Raw genomic sequence first — 22,618 nt, forward strand, 5'->3', positions numbered from 1 at the left:
GAGGGACAAACAGCTACTGGACCATGAGGGGAGAATTCGAGAGATAAGTGACACCATAAGACGAAACAACATTAGAATAATTGGGATTCCAGAAGAAGAGGAAACAGAGAGGGGAGCAGAAGGTATATTGGAGAGAGTTATTGGAGAGAATTTCCCCAATATGGCAAAGGGAACAAGCATCAAAATCCAGGAGGTTCAGAGAACCCCCCTCAAAATCAATAAGAATAGGTCCACACCCCGTCACCTAATAGTAAAATTTACAAGTCTTAGTGACAAAGAGAAGATCCTGAAAGCAGCCCGGGAAAAGAAGTCTGTAACATACAATGGTAAAAATATTAGATTGGCAGCAGACTTATCCACAGAGACCTGGCAGGCCAGAAAGAGCTGGCATGATATATTCAGAGCACTAAACGAGAAAAACATGCAGCCAAGAATACTATATCCAGCTAGGCTATCATTGAAAATAGAAGGAGAGATTAAAAGCTTCCAGGACAAACAAAAACTGAAAGAATTTGCAAATACCAAACCAGCTCTACAGGAAATATTGAAAGGGGTCCTCTAAGCAAAGAGAGACCCTAAAAGTAGTAGATCAGAAAGGAACAGACACAATATACAATAACAGTCACCTTACAGGCAATACAATGGCACTAAATTCATATCTCTCAATACTTACCCTGAATGTTAATGGGCTAAATGCCCCAATCAAAAGACACAGGGTATCAGAATGGTTAAAAAAACAAAACCCATCTATATGTTGCCTACAAGAAACTCATCTTAAACATGAAGACACCTCCAGATTTAAAGTGAGGGGGTGGAAAAGAATTTACCATGCTAATGGACATCAGAAGAAAGCAGGAGTGGCAATCCTTATATCAGATCAATTAGATTTTAAGCCAAAGACTATAATAAGAGATGAGGAAGGACACTATATCATACTCAAAGGATCTGTCCAACAAGAAGATCTAACAATTTTAAATATCTATGCCCCTAACATGGGAGCAGCCAACTATATAAACCAATTAATAACAAAATTAAAGAAATACATCGACAATAATACAATAATCGTAGGGGACTTTAACACTCCCCTCACTGAAATGGACAGATCATCCAAGCAAAAGATCAACAAGGAAATCAAGGCCTTAAATGACACACTGGACCAGATGGACATCACAGATATATTCAGAACATTTCATCCCAAAGCAACAGAATACACATTCTTCTCTAGTGCACATGGAACATTCTCCAGAATAGATCATATTCTCGGTCCTAAATCAGGTCTCAACCGTTATCAAAAGATTGGAATCATTCCCTGCATATTTTCAGACCACAATGCTCTAAAGCTAGAACTCAATCACAAGAGGAAATTTGGAAAGAACCCAAATACATGGAGACTAAACAGCATCCTTCTAAAGAATGAATGGGTCAACCAGGAAATTAAAGAAGAGTTGAAAAAATTCATGGAAACAAATGATAATGAAAACACAACGGTTCAAAATCTGTGGGACACAACAAAGGCAGTCCTGAGAGGAAAATATATAGCGGTACAAGCCTTTCTCAAGAAACAAGAAAGGTCTCAGGTACACAACCTAACCCTACACCTAAAAGAGCTAGAGAAAGAACAAGAAAGAAACCCTAAACCCAGCAGGAGAAGAGAAATCATAAAGATCAGAGCAGAAATCAATGAAATAGAAACCAAAAAAACAATAGAACAAATTAACGAAACTAGGAGCTGGTTCTTTGAAAGAATTAATAAGATCGATAAACCCCTGGCCCGACTTATCAAAAAGAAAAGAGAAAGGACCCAAATAAATAAAATCATGAATGAAAGAGGAGAGATCACAACGAACACCAAAGAAATACAGACAATTATAAGAACATACTATGAGCAACTCTACGCCAACAAATTTGACAATCTGGAAGAAATGGATGCATTCCTAGAGACATATAAACTACCACAACTGAACCAGGAAGAAATAGAAAGCCTGAACAGACCCATAACCAGTAAGGAGATTGAAACAGTCATCAAAAATCTCCAAACAAACAAAAGCCCAGGGCCAGATGGCTTCCCGGGGGAATTCTACCAAACATTTAAAGAAGAACTAATTCCTATTCTCCTGAAACTGTTCCAAAAAATAGAAATGGAAGGAAAACTTCCAAACTCATTTTATGAGGCCAGCATCACCTTGATCCCAAAACCAGACAAGGATCCCATCAAAAGAGAGAACTACAGACCAATATCCTTGATGAACACAGATGCAAAAATTCTCGCCAAAATACTAGCCAATAGGATTCAACAGTACATTAAAAGGATTATTCACCACGACCAAGTGGGATTTATTCCAGGGCTGCAAGGTTGGTTCAACATCCGCAAATCAATCAATGTGATACAACACATTAATAAAAGAAAGAACAAGAACCATATGATACTCTCCATAGATGCTGAAAAAGCATTTGACAAAGTACAGCATCCCTTCCTGATCAAAACTCTTCAAAGTGTAGGGATAGAGGGCACACACCTCAATATTATCAAAGCCATCTATGAAAAACCCACCGCAAATATCATTCTCAATGGAGAAAAACTGAAAGCTTTTCCGCTAAGGTCAGGAACACGGCAGGGATGTCCGTTATCACCACTGCTATTCAACATAGTACTAGAAGTCCTAGCCTCAGCAATCAGACAACAAAAGGAAATTAAAGGCATCCAAATTGGCAAAGAAGAAGTCAAACTATCACTCTTTGCAGATGATATGATACTATATGTGGAAAACCCAAAAGACTCCACTCCAAAACTGCTAGAACTTGTACAGGAATTCAGTAAAGTGTCAGGATATAAAATCAATGCCCAGAAATCAGTTGCATTTCTCTACACCAACAACAAGACAGAAGAAAGAGAAATTAAGGAGTCCATCCCATTTACAATTGCACCCAAAACTATAAGATACCTAGGAATAAATCTAACCAAAGAGACTAAGAATCTATACACAGAAAACTATAAAGTACTCATGAAAGAAATTGAGGAAGACACAAAGAAATGGAAAAATGTTCCATGCTCCTGGATTGGAAGAATAAATATTGTGAAAATGTCTATGCTACCTAAAGCAATCTACACATTTAATGCAATTCCTATCAAAGTACCATCCATTTTTTTCAAAGAAATGGAACAAATAATCCTAAAATTTATATGGAACCAGAAAAGACCTCGAATAGCCAAAGCAATATTGAAGAAGAAAGCCAAAGTTGGTGGCATCACAATTCCGGACTTCAAGCTCTATTACAAAGCTGTCATCATCAAGACAGCATGGTACTGGCACAAAAACAGACACATAGATCAATGGAACAGAATAGAGAGCCCAGAAATAGACTCTCAACTCTATGGTCAACTAATCTTCGACAAAGCAGGAAAGAATATCCAATGGAAAAAAGACAGCCTCCTCAACAAATGGTGTTGGGAAAATTGGACAGCCACATGCAGAAAAATGAAATTGGATCATTTCCTTACACCACACACGAAAATAGACTCAAAATGGATGAAGGATCTCAATGTGAGAAAGGAATCCATCAAAATCCTTGAGGAGAACACAGGCAGCAACCTTTTCGACCTCAGCCGCAGCAACATCTTCCTAGGAACATCGCCAAAGGCAAGGGAAGCAAGGGCAAAAATGAACTATTGGGATTTCATCAAGATCAAAAGCTTTTGCACAGCAAAGGAAACAGTTAACAAAACCAAAAGACAACTGACAGAATGGGAGAAGATATTTGCAAATGACATATCGGATAAAGGGCTAGTGTCCAGAATCTATAAAGAACTTAGCAAACTCAACACCCAAAGAACAAATAATCCAATCAAGAAATGGGCAGAAGACATGAACAGACATTTCTGCAAGGAAGACATCCAGATGGCCAACAGACACATGAAAAAGTGCTCCACATCACTCGGCATCAGGGAAATACAAATCAAAACCACAATGAGATACCACCTCACACCAGTCAGAATGGCTAAAATTAACAAGTCAGGAGATGACAGATGCTGGCGAGGATGCGGAGAAAGGGGAACCCTCCTACACTGTTGGTGGGAATGCAGGCTGGTGCAGCCACTCTGGAAAACAGCATGGAGGTTCCTCAAAATGTTGAAAATAGAGCTACCCTATGACCCAGCAATTGCACTGCTGGGTATTTACCCTAAAGATACAAACGTAGTGATCCAAAGGGGCACGTGCACCCGAATGTTTATAGCAGCAATGTCTACAATAGCCAAACTATGGAAAGAACCTAGATGTCCATCAACAGACGAATGGATAAAGAAGATGTGGTATATATACACAATGGAATACTATGCAGCCATCAAAAGAAATGAAATCTTGCCTTTTGCGACGATGTGGATGGAACTAGAGGGTATCATGCTTAGTGAAATAAGTCAATCGGAGAAAGACAACTATCATATGATCTCCCTGATATGAGGGAGAGGAGATGCAACATGGGGGGTTAAGGGGGTAGGAGAAGAGTAAATGAAACAAGATGGGATTGGGAGGGAGACAAACCATAAGTGACTCTTAATCTCACAAAACAAACTGAGGGTTAATGGGGGGGGTGTGGGGGGGTGGGATTATGGACATTGGGGAGGGTATGTGCTATGGTGAGTGCTGTGAAGTGTGTAAACCTGGCGATTCACAGACCTGTACCCCTGGGGATAAAAAGATATTATATGTTTATGAAAAATAAAATTTAAAAAAAAAAAAAAAAAAAAGAAAGTGACTGCTTTTGAAAAGAGACATTTAAGACTTTGGAAGTCGCTCTTCTCAACCACGGTTTCAGGGAGGGGAAGAGGAGTGATGGGGGAGCCTAGAGGAGCCTGTCCTGTCTGCAGAGAGCCTAGCTAGGAGAGAGCGCAGAGGGTCCGGAAAATTCCATTACAAACCTTTCATTCCGTAAGAATAAAAAAGCCCATAAAAGTATTCGTTTGTTTGAAATCTCTGGTTTGGGGTTTTGGTTTCTTTTTCTTTCTTTTTTTTTTTTTTTAATAGTTAATTAAGCATGGGTCTCCCTGCATCTCCTCTTGCAGCCTACAGACCGTTCCCTACTGGCATCCAGAATGGTCTTTACAAACTGAAGTCTCGTCACTGCTCTGCTGAAAGCCCTCAGTGGCTCCCCCTGCCCCTGGAGTGCAGTAGAGGCCCCTCTGGAAGCCTCCCCTGCCTGGCCTCACAGCACAGGCCTTTGTGATAGGCACGGGTGCTGAACGCCTTCTTGCTTAGATCTTTGAAGTTGCTGGTCTTTCTGCATGATGTGCTCGCGTCCAGATCTCTGCATGGCCACCGTCTCGCGTCATTTAGGTCTCACCTCAAATGTCACTTCCTGATGCCTTTTCTAGACTCTGATTTCATTGTGCTTTTACTTTTTTTACTTTTTTCTCTGTTTCTCTCTGATCATGGACCTTAGAGAGGAGAAGCCATGGGAGCAAGTAGCTCGGCCTTGTTCACTGTGGTGACCCCAGGACCTAGAAGAGTGCCTGGTGTCAGAGTAGAGACTCAGAAAACACTGATGAATGAATATTTTTAAGAAGCTTATAGACGAGTCAGAAAAAAAGGACTTTTCTAAAAATAATTATAACACAAGGCAGAAAATAGTAAGTTCCCAACATAGCTTTATGGACGTTCCAAATAGTGAAGCTGGAGGAGTCTGGGGCAGGGGACAGTTCTGAGTGGGCCTGTAAGACTGAAATGTGCCAAAATTGAGTAGGAAGCGGGAGGAGCTGGCGTGGGGAAGCCGAGGAGAGAGACCAGAGTGGACCTGCTCTTGTCCGAGTCAGTGGCTGGACGAGAGGGTCTGAAGGGAGCTGTGGGCGAAAGGCCTGGAGAGATGGTTCGGGGCCTCACCTGGAGGCTTGGAATATCATCAGGTTCATGGTCTTAGACTTTATTTTCTAGGTAGTGGGAGGCATTGGTCTTCTCTGAGTAGACTCATGATGAGAATTCCGTTCCAAGGTCATCTGAATTGTGAGTGCTGTCCTTTCGTTTATCCCGGGTCAGCTTCCTTTCCCGCTTTGCACGGGTTTACGGTATTGTCCGCAGACCCCCATCCCTTACTCTCAACTGAGGGCAGGTTGGTTACTTCCTGGAGATCATTGTCAACATCACCTCGCTCCTCCTCCTCATCTGCGTCCTCAGCTTTGGGGCCTCACCTGTCCCTGAATCCGTAGAGACACCCTCCTGTCGCGCATCTTTCGCTGATCCCTCCGCCTGTCCTCTGGATCCGGTTACTTCCTGTGTCAGGAAGCACCTTCCATCAAAATCACCCCCTCTCATGTGGTCAACCTCTGACTCTCCTGTGACGTTCTCTTTCACTCTCCTTTGCGGCTGCTGCACCGCTGCTGTCCCTGCCAGCATGGAGAGCACAGCTATCTACTCGCTTGCCTGGGCCACATTCCTGGACTTTCTAATCACTGCCCTCCTTTCTTTACGGCCTACATGCACCCTGTATCCGTCATGGTGACTCTGGGAAGCTCTCAGCTCACTTACTCTTCCCGATTTTGCGCACTCCTGCTCAAAGCCATCAGCATTTCTCCCATGACTCCTGCCGCCTCCTGTCGACTCTGTCTGGTTTTGCTTCTTTCCAGTCCATCCCACATTACCTAGGGTGATCTTGTAAATACGCAGGTCTGATCATGGCTTCCTTATTTAGATATCTTTAATGACAGGACTTTGCTGTCAAGAAAGTGTCTTGGTGCCATCAGGTGTGCCAGCCTCCCTCACCAGCCTCACGGATGCCTGTTCTAGCGCCATTCCTCCCTGCTCTCTCGCCTCCTTGCTGCCTGTCTTAACCCTGATACTTCACATTTGATCTAGGGCCGACCTCAGCTTTTGTCTCCTGTTCTTGGTGCATAGCATCCTGCCCCACTGTAGAATCTGTTTCCGTGCACAGTAATGTCCTGTTTATCTGGCTCCATTCCCCTCGGGCTGGAACTTCCTTGAGGGCAGGAACGATGCCTTGCTTTCCCTTGTGCCTACTTTAGTATCTAAGAAATGCTCGATAGACATTTGCTTAATAAATGAGAGAAAACTTTTAAAAGGGCCAGGTGACCCTTGACAATGAAGAAAGGAAAGGCAAGAGAGCACGTATAAGCTAATGAAAAGTCACAGACTGCATTGTTGATTGAGAGCCCTTTGATCTCGTTTCTGACCCTCTACTATTATTTTGAAAATAGAAGGCGTTAAAGTAGTCGTTCTTTGGGAGACTTTTTAACAAGCCATCTATGTGACTCTTACTGAAGTAGAACATGAAACAAAAGCAAAGACCACTTATTAGACCAACACACCATTTCCAAACAAAAACCAGCTGTTGGGGTTATTCTGTTAATGCTTGTTACTCTTTAACTAGACAGTTATAGGCCAATTCTTTAAAGGTGACTGTGTGAAACTCCATGTGTGTTTCTGTGTGTGACGATACTATCTATAAAATGTAATAGGAACCTGGGATATATCTATTGCTGTATAATCTAGATCAAAAGCCAAAGAGAGTAATAATGATCAGTCTTTAATTCCAGATCATTTACAACATATAATCATGCATTTGATTTGAGTAGACACAAAAATAGGACTTTGCGTGTTCCATTTTGTCCACTGTCCAGTATACTTGGGAGTTTCTAGCCATGGCTTAAAACACATTTTGCTTATAAAAATGAAATAATTTATATTCCCAACTAGTGCATAAACAAGGAATACTTACTTTTCCCAGTTTTAATTCTTGAATACACACACACTCTTTAGACATTTGAAACATGTAACTGAAATGAAAAAGTCACATGCTGGCTAAGAAGATCTATTCCTGAATTAGCAACATGATATGTTAGCAAATGTGGTATTTAGTATGAATTATTTATGGAGGCATATTGTTTTGCCTCATGGTTACATAAAGTATGTGTTAATTACATTTAAGCAAATGTATGAAGAGCTTAGCATGCTATTCTCTAAGAAGATACACTGACTATTTTGAGGTGAACTTGAAAACTCACAAAGTCTTTCTTTGGCAGGGCAAATATATGGATATTGAATTTGATTTTAAAGGTGATCCACTGGGAGGAGTGATAAGTAACTGTGAGTATTTTCCTTGAATCCTTTTCAAGAAGTTCAAAGCATATATTAGAATATTTTAGATACGTGAGTCTTTAAGAGATAAACATAATACTACAATTTCTTTTCCTTAGATAATGTGTTTCAGACTATGTTAGACTATGATTACAGATTGTTTTATAATTCCTAAACCTTTTTTTTTTCTTTTTCCTTTTTTTTTTTTTTTTTTTTGAGGGAGAGAGAGCGAGCACGTGCATGAGTGGGTGGTGGAGGGAGAGGGAGAGAGAACATAAAACAGACTCCCTGCTGAGCGCAGAACCCTACACAGGGCTTGATCTCATGACCCTGAGATCATGACCTGAGCTGAAATCAGGAGCTGGAGGCTTAACCAACTGAGCCACCCAAGTGCCCCTCCTAGATGTATTTTATGGTGACTAACATAACACAATAAAATAAATAAATAAATAAATAAATAAATATCACTTAAGTCTTTACCATTGCAAATCTTTAAAGGTTTGCTAAATGAATAAGAATTAGTCCAACTGCATTTTATATTCTGTAGGTTTTTAAGTCAATTCATTAATAAAGGATCCTCCAGTGGTTATTTTCTTTAACAAAATTATTTTATGATTAAAAATGAAATATAAATAGTTTATTTTAATTTGATAGCTTTTTAGTAACTTTTTGGGTAACATATACTCAACAAAATGAGTGGACCTGTACTTCACAATTTATTTTGGGAAGTTTTGTCTTGGTATATTTACATCATTGAAATGTAATAAACCTGGTAGGTAGAAAGGCAGATTTCTTGGTCTCCTTTAGTCATGATTGGTGGTTATGGGAATGAAATGTTCTTGTCAAAGCTGAAAAAATGAACAGTGTCAGGTGACTCTTCTGAGCTGAGGTCCAGTTTTCTAAAGTGGGCGTGATGGTATTTGTAAAAATGGCCGTCACCAGCACTTTGGACCTGCACTATGCATAGCCCGCCCTGTTTCTGCTCATGTTGATTTCGTGGTTGATTGTTTGGAAGATCGAAGATGACACCCTAGGGTTTGTGCATTTCCTCCTGGAACCACAGCCTGGTCATCCTCTTTAATTCTGCGATTCTTGAAGCCACACCGTGGAACCTCCCATCACTGCTGGCCTCCTCACCACCCAGTGGTGCTGTTGGGATTGAAAAAAAATCTTAAGTTTGCACTAGAAAGAAAATAATAGATTGGCTCAGGTATCTAAAGCAGTGCTTTTAGATTTGGTAAAGCAGTGGCATTCCTTCTTCAAATGAAATTTCATGCTGAACCCCAAATAGGAAATAGAGAAAACAAGATCTGACGTGGTTGAAGAGAAGATGAGTAGCCAGAAGCCCTCTGCCCCTGGGGGGCCCCTGAGATCTTTGCTGATGAACTCTAGACCCAGAGGGCTGCCATTTGAAAATCAGTGTTTTAAGTGATTTGGAGCAAGTATGCAGCTGATTTTTTTTTAAGTTTTTGAAACAATTCATAGAGAAACCTAGGGCTACAGTGTCCTCATCTCTGAAACAGTGGGATTGAGCTGGATGAATTCTGTGGTTCTTCCCGTTTCCACTCTTCTGTAGTTCTTGAATAGTTTAATTTTCCATTTTCATTTCTGCATTGTGTGCCATGCTTTGGGATTAGCTATATTTATAAAAATATGTAATTATTCAAGAAATTTGAAGAGAAAGCGTTATTATGAAATGAAATTGCCTGGGGTGGTTCTACTTAGGTTATGTGTCAAATATGGAAGGAAAAGCTCTCCTGCACACCGTGTTTGATGTAACTCAGAGCACCGAGGATCACCCCGCCAAGCTTCCTGCACGGTTTTGGGGCAGCTAATGATCAAGTGTGAGGAAAGAGGTGGGCCTCAGTTTTAAGACGCCATTTTGACAAAGGATTAGCTTTTATTCTGAAAGATACTCATAAGTCGTTAGCACTTACTTTTTGCAAGAGGGATTAGCTCTCCTTATTACTTTAATACACTGTTTTAAAATGAGGTAATGCATCTAAACATTGTGGAATGATTGAATCAAAACTGCTTTTGAGGACTCTAGGAAAATATGTAAGGATTACTTTAAGTATTAGAAAATAACTTGGGTCTTACATTTTAAAGTTTAAGTTCCAAGTACAAATGCCTTCCTGCCCCTTAACTAATTCTTGCAGTATCCACGGAGAATAAATATTAAACACTCTGTTCTTTTCCAGTTAAGATTAATATATCATCATGAATGGATTTCATATGGTGTTTGTTACCATTTGTTCCCACAATGAAATTACATGGAAATTTGTGGCAGTGGGAACACCCTGTATTTTAGAGTACCCTTTGCTTTGGGAATGAAAGGAATACGTTCAGAGTGAGAGCAGGAAATTTCACCCTGTGTAGATACAGGACTGACTCACAGGTGATCAGTGGGAGTTGCTGGCTGCTGGCTTCAAGGGTGTAGAGCAGTGGGCAGACCCGTTCTTATTCTCTACGCTGCCAAAATTCAGTCTCTCGGAGTCTAGAGAAGAAGAAAGGATTTGCCGTATTGTGGGAAGCATATTTTGCCTCAGTTTCTAGCAGCCGTGTAGTAACAGCATTGATCATTGTCAGTTGTACTGATCACCTGGAAGAAGACACCTGATCAGTCAAGCCAGCTGGGTTCCCAGTAAGTAGAAGAGAAAGCCCAGGAACTTTGCTCTCTCTTTCTAAAAGAGGTATGCTGGAAAACAAGTCTTGAATTCACCCGCAAACCGGGTTGGTCTCCTTTGGCCAGGGGTGTAGCGGAAATAGAAAATGGCATGCACGCGTCAGTAGAGAAGATAAAATGGGGAACACATCTAGCAGGTATTGGGTTCTGTGAGATAATAGTGCTGCTACTTTGTTAATGCTTATAAGTCTCATAAGATATGTGCGTTTGTATTTGAGGATTTGGGGCCTCATGTTATGAGCTGGACACCTTGGACACCTGTTGCCTTGATTTATAGTCACAGGCACTTTCTGATGGCTGTGGCACTTGACAGTTTTCACTGTGGAGAAAACGTGGTACAAGTCTGTAGGGATCTTATGTCCTAAAAAGAGAACAGCACGGAGGCAGAAACGCTGTGAAAAAGCCTTCTGATTTCAAGTGTGCGTATATACCTGTCCTTATGGTTTAGGCAGGAGGTATGGCTTTCCTGTTCATGGTGGTGTATCCAGAGCCTAGTGGGACACCCGATACAAGTAAGTGCCCAGTAAATGCTGATGGGGCTGGAATTAGTGGTGTGTAGGCAAGCCCTCCCTTTCCCTGCTCCATTATTTGGGGCATACCTAAATGCAAGTAGAAGACTTGCATAAGTAACTCTTCCACAGGGTTTTAAATGTTTAAACAAGACAACAAGTGACTTGTTTTGCTGGTCTTCAAAATGGGATAATAATTAATAGGACTGATCTTAACAGGGTTATGAAAATGTATAAATTATTTATTAACATCTAAAGTGCTTGTAATGTTGCCAGGTACCTAGTAAACAATGAATAAATGTTGGCTTCTTTTTCATTATTATATACTTACGTGTTTATGGTCTCCAGCGCTTTGCCAAATACGTGTTCTATAAGGACAGAGATTTAGTTTGTGTGGTTCTTTGCTGAATGACAGCAACAAAAATAGTGTCTGACCCCTGAAATAGGTTTCTTGAACTAGTAGTACCTACACAAGTACACAATGAATAAGTGACATAACTGCGACATAGAAGACTTTATTGAGAAATAAAACTTTTGCCTTATTGGATAATTTTATCTGAACATTTAAAACAATTTTTATTGAAGTGTTATTTATGTGCAGCATGATATGAGTTTCAGGTGTACAACATCATGGTTTTGTATTTGTATACATTGCAGAATGATCACCATAATAAGTCTAGTTAACATCCATCACCATACATAGTTGGAGGAACTTTTTTTTCTTGCAACGAGAACTTTTAAGGTCTACTTTCTTAGCAACTTTCGAGTATGCAGCAGAGTATTATTAATTATAGTTGATATGCTGCACAGTACATCCCCATGACTGATTTATTTTATATGTCTGAATATGCTATGCTAATCATTTTAAAATGCTTTTTCTAAATCCCAGAAAGACAGCAGAATTATTGGTATTCAGACTTCACCTGTCACTGCCTTCTCTTTACAGCTTGAAAGAAATAATATCTTGTGAATAATGAAGGAAAGCAAGTGTTGAAGTTAGTGTATGATCCCCCTATTATTATGGCCCATTAAACCACCCCAAACTTAATAGGGTCAAACAATGGCCCTCTTAAATCCTGTTGGATACTGTGGGTCAAGAATTCCGGTGGGGCACAGTAGGATTGGCTTATCTCCATGATATATGGGGCTTTAGCCGAGAAGACATATGGCTGGGGGTGATCTGCGTGCGTGAATGCTGGAGTCTTCTGGAAGCTTTATCATATGTCACATACCAGGCTCCTGGGCTAGGATGATTCAGAGCGTGTGCTCAGTTCGGACTGTTGACTAGAGCGACCTGTATGTGGTCCCATGTGGTTTGGGCTTCTCACAGATGGCTAGGTTCTGAGAGAGAATGTTCCAAGTGGAAACAGCCTGACAGAGAACCAAGAGGAAGTCTGCAGTAGCCTGGGAGATCAGACAGTGTCACTTCTGCTACGTTCTGTTAAGTCAAAATTGGTACAAGCTTGCCCAGAGTCAGGGTGGGGCACAAAGATTCCACCACTCAGTGGGAAGAGTATCAAATAATTTGTGACTGTTTTATTTTAAACAGCCTCAATCTGAATGATTGTCTTCAGAAATGGTCACAATAATTTCTCCCCTTGTGTCTACACCCTTGGGTAGCCCTCTCTTTCAATGCCTCAAGAGTTTGGCCATGGGATTTATTTTGGTCCATAGAACAATGATTAGACAAGGCACAGCAGGAGACTTAGAAGTTGGTTACATGTTGGAGCTTGTCATCTCGTGCTCCTCTTGGGAACGCTGTCCTTAACACCATGTGAATGAACCTGGGCTAGGTCGCTGGATGGTGAGAGACCGCATGAAGGGAGCCCCCAGACATAGGAATGAGGGCACCTGAGATCAGCCAGCTGCCGGTCACGAGCCGATGAGCAAGTCCAGGAGAGGTCATCTGGCCTGGCTCAGACCAGAACTACCAAGCTGATGCTTAGACTCATGAACTAATAAACGGTGTCGTTCTGAGCTGCCGAGTGTCGGGACAGTTTGTTATGCAGCAAAAACTAACTGACCTGTTGGTGTAACGGGTCATCTACTTTCCCCCACCCAGTGTGGCATCCTGAGAAGTAGGCACAGGAATCAAGCTGGAGAGGAAGCCGCTTTACTACTATTAGTCAAGGTTGGAGAAAGTGGCTTCTGGTTTCTCTCCCAAGCAGGTGTGGTGGGAGTCCTCTGGCAGCCTGACAGGCCGGCATTGACCGAATCAGGCAGCCTCTGGCCTCTCTCCGTGTGCATTGCCCCGGTTATCTTAGACCACACTGGCAAGCAGAGCTGAATGTGAATGCAGTGTGGGGACCTAGAGGGCCGACCGGTATACACCTGATCATTTACCTCTCAGCCTCCTGACTCAGAGATGTCCTTACTCTTGCCCAGGTAAGAAGTGAGTAAGGGGCTGAGAGAGGCTAGGGAGTTAGTCTGAGATCCTCCCACAAGGAATCAGGAGAGCAGGAGGAAGCAACCACGCCTCGCAGGGCAGATGGGGGATGGAGCAGATCTCTCTGAATTCCTCGTCTGTATTTCTGTGGAATTTATGATACAATTGGCACACACTTTTATGTGCTATCTGTCTCATGACGTTTTTATATATATGACACAACCGTGCCATTCATAGGATATGGAATATAATTTTGCTCTTTTAAATGGTTTGAGATTTATAGCTTTGTTTTTCCTTTTATGTCATATCTTTGATGTTATTGATGACAAATTAGGGGCAAAGCGGCCTGTAACGCTTTCTAAAGGGGACTCTGCACTGCTTTGTTTTCTGAGAATACGTAGAGATTGAGGTAGCGTTGCAGACTACCCAAACATGAGTCCCTTCTCAAAAGCTAAGGAACACGCATCAAGAAACAGTGTCTGTTTTTAATCTGTCTTCTTTAGGATCGAAATTCACCAAAAATGAAGACATTGCATTGTCTAGTTTGTAACATAGGGCGGGGCTTTCTCAGTGCTTCTGTATTCAGAGTGCTTTAATACTCAGAAGACAGAAACAATCCACCATTGGTTGGGAAGTATCCATAGCAAGAAAACAAATTTCAAAGAGCAATTCTGTTACTCTGTAGAGGATGGCTTTGTAATCAAAACTAATGCTTTCCTTTGTCTCAATTTTACTTTGGTGGTTTTCCTATTACAAAAATATGTTTACTGTGAAAAAAGACTATATGTTTACCTCTAAATAAGATTATATACAAATATAGAAGACATCAGATGTTAAATATATCTAAATTAATGGGAGAGTATATCTAATAATATGATACCATGGGCTATATTTCATTAATTTTATTTCAGGGTTGGGTGTGGAATTTTAGATTCAGATCTGTACATGTATGAGTAAGTTTTTATAAATATTAAATTTGTGTTAGGAAGAACTCTGTTGTGAAAATATATATATATATATATATATATATATATATACTCTATGTATATAAACAGATCCTAATGGAAAACATTAGCTAATTAGGTAGGTAACAAGCCCAGTTTTCCCAGGGTTTTAAAGCCCCAGTTAATGTTTCATGTGCAGACACCAGATGCCTTTTCACAGCTTCTCATGGAGCAGGTCCAACTATCTTTAGCGCTGATTTTGTAACTTTAGGATGCTGACTTTTGAGTAAAACTTGAAGCTGATTTCTCAAAAATTCCCATGCGGCAGTGAAGGTAAGGGAAGATTGTAACGACGTGGCTTGCCAGGTGGTTCACATGTCCCAAGGCCAGTGACCTGCGGGTAGATGGAGCTCCTCGCCAGGCCCAGGCCGAGACTGAGCCCCGGGGCGACTGTTCACAGGGGCGCTGGTTCACTGTCTCAAACATGCACAGTGAGAGCTTTGTAAGACTTTCGCCCTGTCTCTTTTTTTAAGGTGGTATTAATCATTCATTCATTCATTCATTCATGAGAGAGAGAGAGAGTGTGTGTGTACAAACAGGGGAAGGAGAGGGAGAAGCAGGTTCCCTGCAGAGCAGGGAGCTGGATGTGGGGCTCGATCTCGTCAGGACCTGAGCTGAAGGCAGATAGATGTTTAACCAACTGAGCCACCCAGGCCCCCCCACCCCATCTTTTTGACTTTGAAATTTGTTCTTAGTGAAACTTCCTGATTGTCAGCCTTGAGGGTTTTGTTGTCTATTTCCAGAAAAAGTCGAGGGTCGGCTTTGGCATGTATGCCCTCGTACGTGAGCAGACATCAGCTCTTGTCCGTTTTGCACTGAAACTGCCGTGGGCTGTGCTCACTAACCCACTAGTAACTGAGATCGCAAGCCCATAGTTACTGCTAAATGCAGCAAGGAAGGGGCATAAATTGATTGGAAAGACCAAAATGCTGCTCAAACACCTTTTTCCATTATAGTTATCTCTGCGCAGCTGGAGAGGAGCACAGGATCTCTGGGGCTTGGTCAGAGTGGTGCGTCCTGGCGCTTCTATTGTCATTCTGGTCTTCGTGGCAAAACTGAGATCAAGCTGATTATTCCTTAAGCCTTGGGCTTGGACTCTTTCTTTCTTTCTTTCTTTCCATGAGGGGAGACTATACATGAAATAAATTGGATCAAACTATCCAGTCTTTAATCTGTTATGTTCTATAATAAGTTTTTTTCTTCCCAACCTCTACTTTATCTTCTTACTGTCCCTTTGCCAATTAAAAGACTTCCTTTTCCAGCAGGTGCAAACATGGACATTTACTCCTTTCCCATCCGGTACTGTGAGGAGATTGGCCTATGCTGTGCATGGGCACATGTCCCCAACCTCAGCTCGCTGATAATTAGTCAAAACTCAGAAAGCCCCGGAGTGACGGCCTGGTTCTGGTAACAGTCAGGTGGCAGTGGTGTGGTGGGGTACGTGGGGAAGTTCTGATTCCAGAGTTTCTCTGTTCCCATCCGTTGGTTTTCTCCTTTAGAATGGCTTAATAGGTTTATCTCCTGCCTTAAAACTTAAGTTGGAATGAAATTTAATATGAACTTAAATTTATATTTTGAGAGGGGAAATATGTCTGCGTTGGAACACACGGAGACTTATCCTCTCTTCTGTACTAGATAGTCCGCATATCCTGCGCTCTTCTTTACTAAATCTTGTTAGCAGAGGCTCAGTCAGTGGTGGCAGAAGCATGGAAAACCAAAGAGAAGGCTGACCCCATGTTTGCTCTGACTAATTCAGGGGAATGTTCAGTGAATTAAAATGGTCAGGTGGCAAGTCTCTGTATGTTCTGTACTTTGAGTAATTATTTGATACGGCTTCACACTCTTAGATTATGTTGCTGCATGCCCATTAAAAATGAATGAGGAATGGTTTTAAGCATTAGTAAATTATTTTGGGGCAAACCTTTTCCCTGATTACTCTGCAACCTGAAAGCTTGTAACATAAGAGAAAAGTCATAAAGACATGGGAGGCTCTAGAGAAACAGACTAAGCGTTTTAGGTGCTAAAACCTTCAACTGTTTTGTAATAAAAGGTTTCACATTTTGTGATTGAGTTGCTTAAGTGAAGTCATACATTTTATGTAAAATGCAGCCTTTCCTAGTGTTTATGCGTTTTGCATTCTTGTTGTTGGAAAACTGCAAACAGCATAAACGTGGTATCTTAGTTGCTTAAAGCTTTGAATTCTGGCTCTGTCACTTGGTAACAATGTGTTGTGAGCCTCGTTTTCTCATCTGTAAAACAGGGATTATAAATCCAACCTCAGGGGCGATGTTTGGGGCCGAATATGATACTGAATGAAAAGCACCCAGTGCCTAGCAGAAGGTCAGTGAACGCTCCCTTCCTCCTCCGCTCTTCACCTTTCCTTTGGGACACACATCGAATTATGCTTCCCATTTGAATGTGATCGTCATCACTGATCATATCAGCATGTGTGGTTCAAGAAGTACATTGGCCAGCATTCCTTTCCACACTGTTCACACACAAATATTTTATTTTCACCTAGTGGCTGCTGTCTGCTGAATCTTCCAGCACTGCCGTTTCAGACTCTCCACTCTCTGAGCATTTGTTCAGAAAGTGCCAAACCTGAGGCCGGCCAGTGTGTGGCTCTTGCACAGGGGGGCCCTGTCGTGCTTTGCGGGCATCATTGCATGTCTGGAAGTCCCGCGGTTGGCTTGTTGGAATGTGATCGGATAAGTGCCGTCGATCAGTTGTTCGTCCTCATGATTAAGGTGCCCCTGGGAAACAGAGGGCAGCGGGCTGCCTGCGCTTGCAAGGTGTGTGGCAGGACGCCTCATGCTGTGGGAAGAGCCTGGGGGTTGTGGGCTCTGACCCAGACGCGTGGTCATTCTGCCTCCCTCACCCTGATCTCCTGCTCTCTCTTGAGGGCCTATAGGAGCATCCCACCTTGGAAAGGGCTGCTCCTGTTGGTTTGGGTGGTGGGATAAGCAGAGCGCATGTGACCCTCGTAGGCCACGAGGAAGAAGGTCTTCATATGGGTAATGGGTGCTGGGTGCGTTTCCAGATCATTCCCGGCACACAAAGCGGGTGAGCAGTGCGTGACCTGACTGAAGGATCTGGGCGTGAGCAGATGGAGTGAACTGCTGCATGTTTGTACTCTCCGTGCAGTTAAGTTACTTCTAGACTTGAGGAATTTCCTCTAAAGATTAGCTTCCCAGTGAAGAATTTGCCCATGCTCTGTGGGTTTTTTCCTTCTAAAACTGTGTGCGTACCTCTAGAACCTCATGGGGCCTTGGTCATATTCTAATAAGTACAGTCATCCTGCGTTTTTGTCTCGCCTTCTTATTCTGTCTTCTGCTTTGTTTGTCCGTGTGCACTTACAAATGGAACGTGCAGTCCTTAGAGAGGGTGAATAGTACACAAACCCTTTTTTCCGAAATTTTGTCTCACTCATGCTTTTCAGTTTCTGTTTTCTTTCTTTTTGCTAAATGTGAAGTCTTTGTTATTCTCCATGTGTGATTTGAGGGCCCTGGCTGCCATCCAAATGAAATGAGGGCTGGAGATGAAAATTAAAACTCGGGAGCATCCTGTTCCTATCATTTTTGAATTAATGTATTTTTGTTCTCATTTTTAATTTCATGTGTCCCTGCAACCCATCTCTTCATTCTTAAAAATGACCTCGGGTGTTGGGAGGCCCCTAGGACTTCTCGTTCGTCAAATCTGCACTCTTTTAACTCTCCTTAGCCTCCCCTTTACATGTGAGTGTGGATTCCAGAAACACACATGGAGAAGTTCAGTGACCGTTCCCAGAGCAACTGCACATCTTCTCTTCCTCATTCCTTTGATAGTACTTAGATTTCAACCTGATTAGAAATCAGATGTGGCTTTTCTCTAGAATTAATAATGGGGTCACTGATTGGGAATTTTACAACTGTATTTGGCTTTTGCCCACAGGATGCAGACCCTCTTTTATATCACTGGTCGGTGATAAGCAGGACTGCAGGAGAAATATCTCTGCCATGGTTCGTTGGCGTCTCTTGTATATGCCACAGTGCCTCTTTCCTGGCTGGCTGGCTTCTTTCTCCCTCCTCCTCTCCCTCCCTCCCTCCCTTCCTTCAGTTTTGGATGAAAGTTTGAAAACTTGGTAAGACATCAAATTATTGGTTGAAAAAGTATCTGGAACCAAGGAAAGTATTCTGCCAAATAACAACAGGACATTTCATGAGATGAAAATCACCTTTTGTTCTCTCAGACGGTGAAATAGCCAGAAGATGTGCTTCCCTCATCCCCGGTGTGAGGGTGTGTGCGCATGATGAGGTTTGCCTTTGGACTGGGTGGCCTGATTTCAAATCCTACCTAAACTCGGACTATTTTTTTCATCTGTTAAATAATATTTGATAAAACGGCTGCGAGGGTTCAATGAAATAATGGGGCATAAAGCACTTCCTTAACACATAATAAGATCCCAGAAACATGAACTCTGTAATTATTCGGTGGATTCACAACTGAATGGCTGAAGCCCATTGCTTTGCTTCGCAGTGCTGCGTTTTGAAGAACTTAATGTCATCACGTATTACATAGAACCAAGAGAACCTTCATACACAAACTGTATTGTCTTTCCTCAGCTCGTGGAATGTATTTGTAGAATGTACTTTGCGTATTCACTGTTGTTTGAAAAGAACCTGGTTTGATTTGGTGATTTTGGTTAGAGCTGGGCTTCCTCCTGAAGGAAGAAAGGAAGATGCAGCTTCTGTTACTATTTCATTAATACAAAACAGAAAGTGAGGGGGTGGAGAAGGAGAACCATGCTGGATTTGAAAGCAAAATTAACAATACGTGACGGCTTGACTCTTTTCTCCTCTTTAGATCTTTTAGAGAAGTCCCGAGTTGTGAAGCAGCCGCGAGGTGAAAGGAACTTCCATGTGTTCTACCAGCTGCTCTCTGGCGCCTCTGAAGAGCTCCTCAGTACGTGCCTGTGTCTGCACTTTAACTGCTCAGTGTCACAGCATTTCCCAAAGCGTTCTTCTTCATGCTCTTAAAATTGTTCCCTGCCTGTGGTTGAGGGGAAGAACATGGTCTCTTGCTTCTATCCTCCTGCCCCAGCATTTGCCGGCCATATATCCCCGTACCTACCGGCTGCTGTCAGGTCTCAGATGGCTAACTCGAAGTGCTAAGTAAATGTTAAGGAGGTAAGGGGGAGGGAATCCTAAATTTAAACAGTAAAATGGAAGCATGTAATTGTTCCACTTAGGAAGAGGAAATTACCAGGGAGCAGTAGATGAGAACAATTATTTTTTAAAAAAAATTGCTCGGTGAAAATAAAACGTAGTGGGAACACTTTTGTAATTGATAGAAGAGTTAAAAATCTGACCTTTGGCTCTTTTAGGGAATTAATTTAAGTCTATCAGAGTAGTATCCAGTAAGCTTATAGCTAAGTGACGAGAGTTTTGGACAAATAGTCCCAATGAGAACTATGAGAAGTAAATGACATTTGGGGAAGTATCATCCTCACTAACAAAGAACAAGCATCAGCTGAAAGAGCACGGATGCGTTCGCTGTGTACATGTTAGCAAAAGTCATGGCAAAGGACAAAGCTGGCAGAGTTGTCGGGTCCTGGTCTGCTTAGAGCTTGTGGGTGTCACTTCAAAGTGAGGACTTGTTCCTGGGGACGAGGTGGCAATCCAAAATAAGTCATGAAATGATCCGAGCCCGCTGCCCAGGCGCACCATTTTTTGGATAGACCCCAATGAAGTAATTCAGAAGACTCCAGAGAACAAAGGGCTGTGACTGCCCTCTTGTCCAGTGATATGGGGATCCCTAGGTAGACATCATATGTTATAATAAAATAGTTCATTGTAGATGTTTAAATTATAAAAATTTGGAAGGGGCCTTACTATATGAATAAATGTAAGAAAAGCAATTTAAAATATGCACAACAGTGGAAAAAGTAAATTTTAGAAAAACGCTATTATTTGTATTTGGGTATCAATTTTTGTTCTTTGATTGAGTACCTAATACGAAAGTCATTTTATCTGGAGGTTTTAAGGAACGGGATATTAAAGATGCTTCGATTTACTGAAGTAACTTATCAACTTATATGTGTGATTTAATAGATAAACTTAAACTCGAGAGGGATTTCAGCAGATATAACTACCTGAGTTTGGACTCGGCCAAAGTTAATGGAGTGGATGATGCAGCAAATTTCAGAACCGTCAGGGTAAGCAAGACACAAGCCTTTCATTACTCTTTAAAATGGGGGCACTGCATATTGTTCATTTGAAATTGGTAACAATTCTGAGTTTTCTCAGAGGGCTAACTCATGCACCCAAAGGTTTTAGAATTGTACAAGAATTTCTTGTATTCTTTTTTTTTTTTTTAAAGATTTTTATTTATTTGACAGACAGATCACAAGTAGGCAGAGAGGCAGGCAGAGAGAGAGAGGAGGAGAAGGAGGCAGGCTCCCTGCTGAGCAGAGAGTCCGATGTGAGGCTCGATCCCAGGATCCTGAGATCATGACCTGAGCCGAAGGCAAAGGCTTTAACCACTGAGCCACCCAGGCGCCCCAAGAATTTCTTGTATTCTTATTAAAATCATACAATATTGTGAAGGCCCACACTTTCCTAGAGCTTGCGTATTATCCTGACTCTTTTAATGCTGTATTTAAATCAAATGTTTCCATAGCCATAGCTTAGTATTTAACATCCAACTGTGAAAACTGTCCTAGGAAAGCATTAAGTCAATATTATTTTTGAGAAAGTCATGTTTGTATGTGTTTTTCCAAAAATCATATGTAAGCCAGAATGATTGACATTTTGTGTTCATTAGAAAATCAATTATCTTTTTTTTAAATATGTATTTATCTGACAGAGACCAAGAGATCACAAGTAGGCGGAGAGGCAGGCAGAGAAAGGGGGGGAAGCAGGCTTCCTGCTGAGCAGAGAGCCCGATGTGGGGCTTGATCCCAGGACCCTGAGATCATGACCTGAGCTGAAGGCAGAGGCTTTAACCCACTGAGCCACCCAGGTGCCCCGAAAATCAATTATCTTTTTTTTTTAAGACTTTATTTATTTATTTGACAGACAGATCACAAGTAGGCAGAGAGGCAGGCAGAGAGAGAGGAGGAAGCAGGCTCCCCGCTGAGCGGGGAGCCTGATGTGGGGCTCGATCCCAGGACCCTGGGATTATGACCTGAGCCGAAGGCAGAGGCCTTAACCCACTGCGCCACCCAGGCGCCCCATCAATTGTCTTAAACACTATCCTAACTTCCATGTTTATGTGGCACTTGGAAAATTGCTCCTAGTAGGACATGCTGTAGTAACTGTACTGTACTTCCCAGTGGGACAGCTGTGGTGGTGAGGGGGCGGGGGAGGAGGTCAGATCAGCTGAAACCGGCCTGGCATCAATCAGTTCATCTTCAAGGCTGAGTGAAAATGACATAGGGTTCTTTCCTGCTCTCTCTGTTATTGTATATGTTTGAAATTTTCCATGAGAAAAACCTCACATGACTCCCTCTCTAGGTAGCCTCGTCACAAACAAAACAAGAAAGCTGGGCTATTCTCAAAAAAACGTATTTCCTTGAGAGTGTAGTTGTTAAAACTCTGTAAACATCCTCGTATGGGAAGCCTATTGACTTTGGGGCATGATTTAAGAGTTGGGTTCAAGTCCAGTTCTGTAATGCTTTGCCTGGCAAATCATCGGCACTCAGTAGACGTTTATGACCAATGGAATGTTCCTTGTTACCTGTAATGCCTTGGGTCAGGCACTTCACCTTTGCAAACTAGCTTTTCTCGGGTGAAATAAACGAGGAGGGTTTTATGTCAGAGGTTATAAAAAAGCTTTATGTTTGGTTTCCTTTCTAGCATCAGAAACCAGTATCAATTCACCTCTTTTTTTTTTTTTTTTTTTTAAAGATTCCACCCATTTATTTGACAGAGATCCCAAGTAGGCAGAGAGGCAGGCAGAGAGAGAGGAGGAAG

General features: G+C 41.9%; 1 protein-coding gene across 4 annotated transcripts in view; it reads left to right on the top strand.

The window, feature by feature from the left end:
- The window catches only part of LOC111160816 (myosin IB), a 190,377-nt gene that overhangs the window by 114,585 nt on the left and 53,174 nt on the right, over nt 1-22,618 (top strand). For all 4 annotated transcript variants that reach the window (XM_022524212.1, XM_022524341.1, XM_022524416.1 and 1 more), the window contains exons 7-9: nt 8,027-8,090; nt 19,509-19,607; nt 20,756-20,859. In XM_022524212.1, coding sequence (XP_022379920.1) covers nt 8,027-8,090; nt 19,509-19,607; nt 20,756-20,859 — 267 coding nt within the window. The remainder of the gene's footprint in view (nt 1-8,026; nt 8,091-19,508; nt 19,608-20,755; nt 20,860-22,618) is intronic.

This window comes from Enhydra lutris, unplaced genomic scaffold, assembly GCF_002288905.1.
Source record: "Enhydra lutris kenyoni isolate GAN:26980312 unplaced genomic scaffold, ASM228890v2 scaffoldscaffold1, whole genome shotgun sequence".
Classification (NCBI taxonomy): domain Eukaryota; kingdom Metazoa; phylum Chordata; class Mammalia; order Carnivora; family Mustelidae; genus Enhydra; species Enhydra lutris.